Below are 12,164 nucleotides of genomic sequence, written 5' to 3'. Positions count from 1 at the left end.
TCATTTAAAGTGCTCCCCGAGGAAAATTAAAATGTGTGCTCTGTTTTTCTGTGCATAGGAGAATTCATGGGAATATTTTTCAAGTGGGAGGAGCATTTGTTCATTTTACAGAGAACTTTGAGGACTTTCCTAGTTCACAAAATTATATATTGACCATGTTGTGTACAATCAAATATATGTGGGTTTTCCAGATTTAGAGCTTTGGAGTATTCTGGAATATTTTATCTCACCCACATTTGCATTTGTCTGTCAGTTGCTCTTTGCCCCCCTTCTAGTTAACTCACTATTTCCTTCTCACTTTCTTTTTTTAATTTTATTTTATTATGTTATATTAGTCACCATACATTATATCATTAGTTTTTGATGTAGTGTTCCATGATTCATTGTTTGCATATAACACCCAATGCTTCATGCAATATGTGCCCACCTTAATACCCATCACTGGGCTAACTCATCCCCCCACTCCCCTCCTCTCTAAAACCCTTAGTTTGTTTCTCAGAGTCCATAGTCTCTCATGGTTCGTCTCCCCCTCCGATACACCCCCATTCATTTTTCCTTTCCCTTCCTACTATCTTCTTTTTTTTTTTTTATTAACATATAATGTGTTATTTGTTTCAGGGGTACAGGTCTGTGATTCATCAGTCTTACACAATTCACAGCACTCACCATAGCACATACCCTCCCCAGTGTCTATCACCCAGCCACCCCATCCCTCCCACCCCCACCACTCCAGCAACCCTCAGTTTGTTTCCTGAGATTAAGAGTCTCTTTTGGTTTGTCTCCCTCTCTGGTTTCATCTTGTTTCATTTTTCCCTCCCTTCCCCTATGATCCTCTGTCTTATTTCTCAAATTCCTCATATCAGTGAGATCATATGATACTTGTCTTTCTCTGATTGACTTATTTTGCTTAGCGTAATACCCTCTAGTTCCATCCATGTCATTGCAAATGGCAAGATTTCGTGTTTTTTTTTGATGGTTGCGTAATATTCCATTGTGTGTGTGTATGTGTACCACATCTTTATCCATTTATCTTCTCACTTTCTATGCACAAATGAACATACTCGCAAGTCAACAATCAGTATTTTCACATCTTTTTATTTTTAGCCTCTGTTACTTTAAAAAGCGTACTCTGTCTTGTCCCAAGTCTGATTTCCGTGCTAACACTGCCTTGTGTGGTAAGCATGTCACTGGGGGACAGATAAATGATGTAGTGGCATTTTAATTTTAGTATTCCAAACCAATGGGAATGTTTTGAGTTTGCATAAAAATGTCACACATTTTTCTGAGCAGTGTTCCTCTTTAAATGTGAAATTCTGTGTTTCGAGGAAAAATTAGTCCATATGTTTCTAATTTAGAACACCATCAAAATGTTGTTCCGCAAGGGTGGATTTCTTGTCCAAAAATCTTTACGAGCCCTTTTACAAATCTTGCCTCTGGTTTTTGAAATAGGCTATCACATTTTATGAGCGTGTAAAAGAATTCTTACCTAGATGAGCTAGCCTCAGATGTAAAACTCCTCACTCTTCCAGCTGGGGCAGGTACAACCTTTTATCTCTTCATGAAACTGCTTCCATTCGCATGGGCCACTCTAGGCAATCAGCAGGGTGTTTAGTAAGTGCTGCCTATGTTTCGTCTAGGACTCTTCTGGAACTGCAGTAAAACCCAGTACTGTCGAGGTTGGCAAAGAGAGAAAGGAAGCCCATGAGATGTAGCTTAGACTGTAGATGAGATACTTTCAGAATCTACTGAATGTGATGTTTCTGCTTTTCATTAGCCAGATACTTCGTGTCTCAGTATTCTTTTAAAAAAATTCCCCTGGGATGTTGTTAGTGTCAATCTTTGGCTTGAAAAAGTAGCTTTTTATTTCACTTTATATATGTTTTATTTTTAAAATGAATTGAACATGAAGTTACTAAAACCAGAGTCTAGAAACTTTTTAGGAAGTTTTAATATGTCTTTTGAGTCCTTTTGAGTATATAGCATTTCCAATTTTGTCGCTCATTTTTCTGTTTCTCCAGCTGGCGTATTGCATAGTACAGTTTCTGGAGAAAGATCCTTCACTCACAGAACCAGTAAGTATTTTTTTCTATAATTTCAAAAAACTTCAAAAAGACTACTTTTCATGGAGTATATATGGAAAATTCAGTGCCGTTGTTTTTCTCCTTTTCATTTTAGGTTATTAGGGGGTTAATGAAATTTTGGCCTAAAACATGTAGTCAGAAAGAGGTAAGTGCTTAATGTTGGTGTGTTAAGAACTTACTAGATACTCTGCAGAGTGTCAGGCTCTGAGCCAATTAGTATGTGTAAAAATACATTATTTCATCCAATTTTCATTTTATCTCTGTAAAGCAGGACTGTAAATATTCACATTTTACCAGTTTTCAAATTGAAGCACAGAGAGCCTGAGTATGCTAAGTATAAGTGATTAGGCCAGAATCCTCCACCCTGGTTCTGAACCCTGAACTTTTCATCACACTATGCTCAGTCCTAGGGAAGCCCTAGTCAGGCTCTGCTCATGTGTCTCACTGTCTAGCTTTATCAGAGTCACCTTTCTAGTGACCACCTTCATAGGATGGAGGCTTTGTGTTGTTGTAGATAGATCCTAGAGCAACCTTCCCAAATACTCCATTTTAAAATATAATAGAGATCGGATCTTAACGATGTATGATTTTAAACTATATTACAGACCTTTAGTTTCAGCTGTTCACAAGTGGCCCTGGAAATTTCTGACCTATTATCATTTGTGCTTTTGCCAAGACCTAAGCAGGCATGTGCCATTTGAGGTTGTGAGAGAGTAAGTCTCTTAGCTTAGAGGTGAACCTGGCTGGGGCCACATCTGCACTCACTCTTCTATAGAAACCACGTGGAAAATGGCCCAGCAAGAAAAGTCCGCTGTTAGTTTGACATTTGGGGAGAATTTTGGGAGAACTTCTTGATGTATCTTGACAAATGGCAAGGGTCTGCTGCCTACTATATATTACTTTTAACAGAAATATGCTCCTTCTCAAATCATTTTCAATTCTCCAAAACCCTACTTTACACAATTTCAGAAAGTCATCTAATTTTTTTAATACCTGTTTGACAAAATTAAGCTATAACCATTGCTACCCAGATGCACCTCAAGATATGAAAACATGGTAATTTTTCATATTTTAATAGCATAGTTAATTTTTTGTAATTATTTTTTTATGCCTAAATACATAGCTGTTTTTTATTTCTCTGTCAGTTTTCCATTGTATTTTATTTTTATTTATTTTTTTAAAAGATTTTATTTGACAGAGAGAGAGAGACAGAGAGCAAGCATAAGCAGGGGAAATGGCAGGCAGAGGAGAAGTAGGCTCCCCGCTGAGCAAGGAGCCTGATGTGTGGCTCAATCCGAGGACCCTGGGATCATGACCTGAGCGAAAGGCAGCTTCTTAACCAGAATGAGCCACCCAGGTGCCCCTTTCCATTGCATTTTAAACAATTGACTGTGCTATTACTTTGGCTCCATGCAGTGATTTAAAAGCTCGATTTTGGGGCGCCTGGGTGGCTCAGTTGGTTAGGTGTCCGACTCGATTTCTGCTCAGATTGTGATTTCAGGGTCCTGGGATCAGCTGTGTCGGGCTCTCTGCTCAGTGGGGAGTCTACTTGTCTCCCTCTCGCTCTGTTCCTCCCCCCCCCCCCCCGCTAGCACTCGCTCTCCCTCTGTCTTAAAAAAATAAAAATGAAAGCTCTCTTCTTGAGACACATAGTGCTGAGGCTGGGATGCATTGTGCTTTATAGTGAGCAGTTGTGCATGCATACACGCGTGTGTACACGTGCAGATTGGGTCAGTGTGTGCTCATGGGTTTAAAGTGGTACCTGAAAAAAAAGTAAATAAAGTGGTACCTGTGTGTGGGTGAACCTGCTCATTTGTGTCTCTCCGGCTCTCTGTGTTCTGTTAACTAGTGTATTCTAGAGGAGCACCTAACACACAGCAGGGGATGTAAACATTTAGCAGATAGCGGCATGTGCCACTGTGAACTTTTGTCCATCCGTGCGGGAGGCTACTCTCCCACTGTTTGAAAAACAAGAGTAGGGGGGCAGATGCCAGGCTGATAGCAATCGAAAGGAGAGCCCCACGGAGACATTGCTGTTTCCCAGGGGCCCTGCTGCATGTGTAAGTGCCCCTTGTTCTGGGTTATAGATGTAGCACATAGAGGATTTTTTCCAAAGTAAATAGAATCATACTTTCAAAGCTATAGGGAATTTGCTCATAACAAGTGCCCTCTGCTGAATTCTTTGTGACATGAACATCTAACATAAGACAAAGCCTAATTTGTTCCTGTTCGGTTTTGTGTGTAAAGTTTTCTTAAAACATTATAAACTCTCATTAATCCTCATCATTCATTTGGATCTTTAAACGAAGTACCTGACATTTTGTGTTTTGTACGTACTAACAGGTCATGTTCCTTGGGGAGCTGGAAGAAATATTGGATGTGATTGAACCCTCACAATTTGTTAAAATTCAAGAACCTTTGTTTAAACAAATTGCCAAGTGTGTATCTAGCCCCCATTTTCAGGTTAGTAATAAAGAGAGGATGAGCTGGAGTGTGGCCTGTACCACACATGTTATTTGGTTAAATGTTATTTGTATTGAAAGACATGTAATGGGCACTAGCTACCTGTTGTTTTTTATTTGCTATTTTCTCATACAGTAATAATTTTCATAATAACCGCCTTTATCTTGAACACGTGCAGTATGACAGCTGCTTTGATGGTGCTTTCTGCCTCGTAACTTCAGTTCTCGTGATCACTCTACAAGGAGGGTGTTACGATTTTTACAGATGTGAACACTAAAGTTCAAAATGGTAAAGTAACTTGTCTCAAATAAAATGGCCGAGTAAGAGGTGGACTGGTAGGGTTCCTATAGCGTGTAAGAGAGAATGCGAAATAAAGCTTTAAGAGGCAAAAAGAACACACATATACTGTGCTAGATGCTTTACATACGTTATTCGTAAACTTCACCTTATCCTGTGAGGCTCTACCCTCCCCGCTCACCCCTGCCTCCGCTGTTTTCTGGATGAAAACCTTGAGACTCAGAATGATTTGCTTCAGGCCCCAAGTTCATAAGGAGTGAAGTCAGTTAGGTGTCCCTTCTTGTGAAAGCTGGTCACCTTCCCATGGCACCACTCTGCCTCCTTGTGGCCACTGCGGGGGATCACAGGGAAGCGAACCCGGCAACCTTTTTCTCAACTGGGGCTGTTGCTGCCATGCTGCAGAACCCACACAGGAGGGAAGGGGGTGATCTGGAGCAAAAACATGTCAGATTTTATACCCTTTCGCTGTCTCACCAAAGGTCCGTATCACAGACCTTGAAGACTAACTCTTCATATACTGCCTGTTGACTCAAAGAGATTGTTCAGATTCTAGTTGATAGCGCAGAATCCCACTGCTGATATGGTAGACTCAGCGGTGGACTTTTTCCCTGAGCTGTCATTATCCTGAATAGTTAGAGACATTGGCTGTTGTCGTTTTCATTTTTGACTTGAAGACATGTTAGTTATGTCAAGGTGGTGATCCTCTGACAAACTAGAGATTGTACCACAAAGCTCCTCCCCACAAAAAGTGGAAACCATTTTATGAATCATTACGTTGCATGCAAATGATACAACATATGTTTAGATAAACACAGAACAATTGCAGGATATTATGTAGGTGTTCTGCATATTATACATAGCGTGAGTGCCCAAGCATCTGGATTGTCTACATTATTTTTCAGTTTTCATCAGGAGGTTTGACATTGTGGAAAGCAAAGAGCAGGAATCTCTCTCTCTCTCTCTCTTCTTTCAGAAATCTCTTTTAAGATCACCAGGCAGGCTTAAATGATGCTCAGAAGCTTAGAAAGGAGACAAAGTGTCTGGTCAGCTACGGCTGTCCATTCAGGCCGCTATAACAAGATACCACAGACTGGGCGGGCGGCTTATAAACAGCAGAAATTTATTTCTCTTGTTTCTGGAGGCTGGAAGTTTGAGATAAGGGTGCCAGCATAGTTGAGTGAAGCCTCTCTTCTGAGTTGTGGGTTTCTTGTATCCTCACTTGGCAGAAGGGCTAATGATCTCCTTGGAACCTATTTTATAAGCACTAATCCCCTTCATGAGGGCTCCACGCTTGTGACTTCAGTACCTTCCAAAGGCCCCCCTCCTAATACCATCATCTTTGGAGATTAGGATCTCAACATAGGAATTTTGTGGGGACACAAGCATTCAGATCACAGCCAGGCTTCTATAACAAAACACCATAGGCCATGTGGCTTAAACCACGGAAATTTATTTCTCACAATCCTGGAGGCTGGAAGTTTGAGACCAGACTGCCAGCCTGGTCGTCTTCTGGTGAGGGCTCCCCCTCTGGCTTGCAGATGGCTGGCTGCCTTCTCCCTGTGTCCTCACATGGCCTTCCTTGGTGTATGCATGAGGAAAGAAGAGGAGATCTTCTCTCTTCCTCCTTTTGAGGCCCACCAGGCCTATTGGATTAGGACCCCGCCCTTATGACTTCATTTAACCTTAATTTTACCTCCTTAAAGTCCTATCTCCAAATACACTCACACCGTGGGTTAGGGCTTCAACATAGGAATTTGCGGGGATGATTTAGTCCATAGCAGAAAGAAAAGAGAATTTAAAATTATTTGACAGAAGTAAAGTTTAGAACAAAAGAAAGGACAGTAAAGAGGTTCTTCGTTATTCATTTATTAAGTGTTCATGGGTGCATCCAGCAAACATTTTTCAAGTGCCACTCTGTGTAGCCACACACCTTTCACTCTCCCCCCCCCCCCCCCCGCCCCCCCCCGTGTGGCATCGGGGTCAGAGGGTGCCAAACAGACCATGCCAATGTGCAAGGGGATGGTGTGTCCCAGGAAAGTAATGATTCTCTCCTAGTGTTAGACATGCTAATTTTTACTTTGCATAAGCAGGGCCTTTCCTCTTTAAGGGGCTTTGCTGGATACTGACTTACTCTCTGTAAGTGATTTTGCATAGCAATAAACAGATACATTGATTAAAATACTTGTTGGCGTTAAGTAGCAAGTAAACATTAGACTCCTAATTGGATGTAGGAAAATCCTAGGTTTCTCCTTCTTTCTCCCCCAGCATCCTCCTGGGGTCTCTTTAAAACTTCCTCCTTCGGTTGTAAGTTTCAGAACAACGTCACCCCGCATTCCTCCTCTTGTCCCTCTTTTTCCTTGGGCTCTACCTGCCTCGGCCGTACCACGTGCTGCATGGTTTCTGGCCCATGGGGGCACCTCTGCCCCCCTTTCCTGTCATTCCCTCCGCCTGGGTGCCTTTTCCTCCTTTGCTTCATCCTTCAAAGCCGGCTTAGGTGCTGCCTCCTGTGTTACCTTCCCGCAGCTTCTCCTCTCCCCCAGGTCATCCAGATCGTTCGTGCCGCTCTTTCCGCCTGCGCTTTGTTTCTCCATCTGTCACGGTTTACCTCGGATAGGCTCATAGATGTCCCTTTCCCCATGGGCACACAAGCTCCAAAGGGATAACAGAGTAGAGAAGTTAAGAGCAGTGACTTTGGAGTCTGTCGCTTGCTAATCATGTGGCCTCGAGGCAATGGCTTACCTACTCTGGGCTCATTTTCCTCATTTGCAAAATGTAAATAATGGTATGGATGCTGTGTGTTGGTTGTGAGGATTAAATGAGGTAATATACAGGTGAAACATTTAGCACAGTGCCTGAATAGAGTAAACATTCAATATTGATTGTTTTCTTTGTACTCTCAGGGTCTAGTGCCTCATGAGTCCCAGGATTTTTTTTTTTTTTTTTGAAGCAAGTTGAATAATGTAATAAGTTGAATAATGGAAAGGCTTAATTTCTCAGAGTCTGTTGGTGGGTACGTCTTGTACCATGTCATTAAATTATTAAATTTAAGTTTAATTTAAATTTAATTTATTAAATTAGAATGTAACTTCTTAATCTGGATGAATGAAAGAAGCCAGTCTTTTTTCTTTTTCCCTTCCAAAAACTACCCTTTTTAGAGATTTTAGCTTTTTTTGAGATTTTTGGTTTTATTACTTTTTAGATTGTTTAGGTTATTTTTTTTTTGAGGCCTTCCTTTGAATTCATAGAGTCATTTGAATAGCACAGTGGTCAGAGAAAAAGGGATCAGAGATAGCAAGCAAGCGTGTGTACAGTCGATGTCTCTGAGTCCAGAAACTGAGTGACTTCCTCCCAGCTTACCCAGTTCAACAAAGGAGGGACCTGAAATAAACTTTGGAAAGAGTCTGGTCACTAGACTTGAGTCCCAGCTTTCACCATTTACTAGCAATGTGACCTTGTGAGGGTATTAGTCTCTTTGAGCCTCACTGTCTTCATCTGTCCAGTAAACCCAATGGTACCTAGTCCCGATGGCGGTAAGGATGGCACATTCTCCCTGCAGTAGGCCCAGTGGCTGGCCAGAGGACGTGCTCAGCAAATGGAAGTGTTCTGCAGAGATGAGCAGCTGGGTTTTTCTCAGCAGCTTTTGACTGAATACCAGCTGTGTGCTGGGCCCTCCGGTTGGTTTGAAGTGTTTGGGATGAAAGAAGTGAGCCAGAAGAGGGTTAAAGACACAGGGACAGCAGTGTGCATCTAGAATTAGAGAAAGGTATTTGGAGTTTGGGGGCTGGGTGGGGAAAATGTGGAATCTGATGAAATGGGCAGTATTAAAGGAAAACATAAAGAAATAGGCAGGAAAACTTTTTTCCTTCCTCAAATCGATAAACCACTTTAAAATCCATAAAATCCATATTTAAAATCCAATTTAAATCCATAAAAATGTAAAGGGTGATTAATATTTAGTTTCACATTTGATTGAATGATATAAAAATAGTCTTAAAATATTTTTGTTTGGAGAGATTTTAATTTGTTTTATCTTTTTCTCTCTCTTAATATTTTATTTTTCTTTTTTTCCAAAGGTGGCAGAAAGGGCACTGTATTATTGGAATAATGAATACATCATGAGTTTGATAGAAGAAAACTCTAATGTCATCCTTCCCATCATGTTTTCCAGTCTTTATAGGATTTCAAAAGAACATTGGAATCCGTAGGTTTTCAGTTTCTCCCCTCTCCCCTCTTCTCTCCCTCCCTCCTTCTCTTTTGCTTAATAAAATGTCTTGAATGCTTGCTATGTGTCCGATGCTGTGCCTATTGGTGAGGACAGGTACATGACAATGCCTGTCTTTTAGAAATTTACTGACCGGATTATGGAGACTCACAAGTAAACAGATATTTTACAAAACAGTGTTTTTAAAGATGCTGTTATGTTAAAGTATCTGCTTACTTGAGGGGTTCCTGATTTGTCTGTGAATGTAGCAGAACTATTTTGGGGATGCTGTGGAGCGAGAGGAGGGGTTTGCAGATATTGACGAGGTGGTGATGCTCAAACTGAGTCTTACAGGAATTCAGCAGGTGGTTGGGATCGGGGGGAGGCCCTTTGGTAGTGTGGGTCTCTTCTTCACATTAATAGGCCCCAAAATGTAAAAATTACCTGTCAGATTCTGAAACCTGTGATTTTGGGAGGGCTAAAGCACCCGGTCTTCTGGGGAGGATGCTGGAAGATGGGGTTTAAAAGGAGAGTACAGCCCACATGAACCTTCACCAGTGGAAGGTAAGGAAACACCAAGGAGTCATAAAACAGAAAGTGCTTGAATTGATTCGCATTTTAGCATGATCCATTTCTTAAAAACCAACTCAGTCATTGTTCATGTTCTCTAGGAAAAAACAAGTTTAAAATCATGAAAGGAGATGTTTAACATCTAGTCCTATGAAAGTTAAATCATTCTGCATTTGAATGGCTTTAACATGTTTCTCTGTGGAATAGAAAGTAAATTTAGCGTGGTATTAGATATTAGTAGATGTAATTAAGTATATTTATTGTATGTGTTTTGAAGTTTGCATACAACTGTAAAATATCACATTTCTCCTTTTTCAAATTTGTCAAATTTTGTTACTAAAACTTGTAAAAATAAAGAACTGGTAAATAGTGAAGTCCCATCATGCTGGTAGTCTCTTGAGGACCTAGAGAGTGGTTCTGGCAAGTGTCTGTCACGGCTCAATGTGCTGTATGTGGCCCTTCTGCATCCCTGCCCATTGTACATGAGAAGGTCATTCACCTCAGCAGAAGAGAGCTGAAGTTTTCCTTTTAATGGGCACAGGGCAGAAGCAACAGAGCAAGTACACTTATGTTTTGGAAACAATAAACCCATGGTTTGTTTAACCTGTGGCCTAATTTACCAATGCCTTCCTCAGCAGTATTAGTAGCAGATTTGTTGCAAAACAGTGGTAACATATATTTTTGCAAAGGGCAATGCTATTTAGAGTCTAGTCTGAAGATACCAAGCCTGTCATGGGCATAGTCCTCATATTGTCAAGAGCTTATTCTTCCTCTTGATAAAGATTTGCTGCCATTTTGGCCATTTAGCTGTTCCACAGCTAATAGCAGCCGTCACTAGCTTGCCAGTCACCTTACCAGAGTATGTGTTGGGTCAGCAAGGAGACTTAGCAGGAGTGAATGGACTGAAACAAATCACAACTAGAAACTTAACTCATATTAAACTACCCAACTTACAGGGGTTTGGTATATCTTTGAATAAAAATAATATACATGTTATTTGTTTCCATGAGAACAGCTTTTGATTTTGATGAATTATATATATGATCACTTAAAAAATAAAATTCTGGGGGCACCTGGGTGGCTTAGGTAAGCATCCAACTCTTGACTTTGGCTCAGGTCATGATCTCAGGGTTGTGAGATTGAGCCCTGCGTCAGTTTTCATGCTGGGCGTAGAGCCTGCTTAAGATTCTATCCCTTAGGCCCCCCTCCACCTCTCTCCCCCCCAATAAATAAATAAATAAATAAATAAACGTAACATTCTGTGCAAATTCAAGTCTCTAAGGTTAGTCCTAGCACAGGTGCTCCTTTTTAGGGTGAAGTGGCTTTATTTTTATACTTGTCTTTTTATTAAATGAAGTTAACGAGTGCCCACAGCAAGTCTATGCTGGGTACCAGTAATTAGAAGGGCAAAATTAGATTTTTCTTTTTCTAATCCTGCCAACCCCTCAGAAAGATATCTTGCCTAGAATAGTAAAGAATGGAACTCTCTTGATGTGGAAATGAACTGTAGGTCCTTTCTAGTTTTAACTAAGAAAGGATGGAGATTCTGCAAATACAAAGAACTCATTCAGACACAGGTTGTGCTCTCGCTTTCTCCACGCAGCTCCCGTCACGAAGACTAACCAACACATTCTCTTTTCTCTGTGCTTCCCAGGGCTATCGTGGCGCTAGTGTACAACGTGTTGAAGGCGTTTATGGAAATGAACAGCACCATGTTTGATGAGCTGACAGCCACATACAAGTCAGATCGTCAGCGGTAACTTTTTAAAGCTTTTTTGTCAGCTGTGCATAAAAACTGTTGAGTTCTTTCCTTGCTCTTTATTGCAGTTGCCTAATTGCACCCGAAATCATAAGCAGCACAGTTTTATTTATTTATATGTTCATTTTTGCATGCTCGTTAGCTGTGTCTTTATTAGCATACCACTAGGTAACAAAGTATCATTTTAAGAAAGGCTGCTTTCCTCCTTCCCTTCAATAATGTTTCTCTTTTGCCTCAGGGTTAAGGGCCTGGCATGTAACTGATATTTCAGGCCCCTTGAAGGGGACTGTTGGGTAGTTTGCCATCTGGGTTCACTCCCATTCTGAACTTATTTGAACTGGAATTGGGCAGATCTTGTGTACTTCACTGCAGCAGCAGGAGAGATGAGGCATCATTTTTGTTGAGCTCTTTGGCCCCGAACTTACTTAACTGTTCCTGAACACAAGTTCATTGGGATTTAAAGGACAGTGAAAAGAACATGGACATGAAGAGTCTGGTATTATACAAATCTTAAAATGTTTGAGACCAAAAAGGAGTTAAAACCAGTTGAGCTCTTTTTACATAAACGCTTATGGCTTAGTAAAGCCTTTCTTGATTTCATTTACATGAGGATTTTTGAACTTTATTTCTCGTTCAACGTGTCCAACTTTCCAAAAGATGTTGTCTTGGTCCATTTGGGCTGCTAAAAACAAAATACCACCAAGCTATGGGTAGCTTAAAACCAACAGAAATTTATATCTCTTGAATTCTGGAGGCAGGAAAGCCAAGGTCGTGGTGCCAGCATGGTTGGATA

At 40.9% G+C, this 12,164-nt stretch overlaps 1 protein-coding gene across 3 annotated transcripts in view; it reads left to right on the top strand.

Moving 5' to 3' along the window:
- The window catches only part of PPP2R5E (protein phosphatase 2 regulatory subunit B'epsilon), a 148,551-nt gene that overhangs the window by 124,499 nt on the left and 11,888 nt on the right, over positions 1 to 12,164 (top strand). For all 3 annotated transcript variants that reach the window (XM_025869918.2, XM_025869917.2, XM_073895341.1), the window contains 5 exons: positions 2,019 to 2,072; positions 2,176 to 2,226; positions 4,425 to 4,544; positions 8,915 to 9,042; positions 11,267 to 11,368. In XM_025869918.2, the coding sequence (XP_025725703.1) occupies positions 2,019 to 2,072; positions 2,176 to 2,226; positions 4,425 to 4,544; positions 8,915 to 9,042; positions 11,267 to 11,368 (455 nt within the window). The remainder of the gene's footprint in view (positions 1 to 2,018; positions 2,073 to 2,175; positions 2,227 to 4,424; positions 4,545 to 8,914; positions 9,043 to 11,266; positions 11,369 to 12,164) is intronic.

Source organism: Callorhinus ursinus, unplaced genomic scaffold (assembly GCF_003265705.2).
Source record: "Callorhinus ursinus isolate GAN/ISIS: 27379988/994484 unplaced genomic scaffold, GSC_fseal_2.0 scaffold8, whole genome shotgun sequence".
NCBI classification, from domain to species: domain Eukaryota; kingdom Metazoa; phylum Chordata; class Mammalia; order Carnivora; family Otariidae; genus Callorhinus; species Callorhinus ursinus.
The sequence above is the reverse complement of the archived record's forward strand: the minus strand, read 5'-3'. Positions and strand labels throughout refer to the sequence as shown.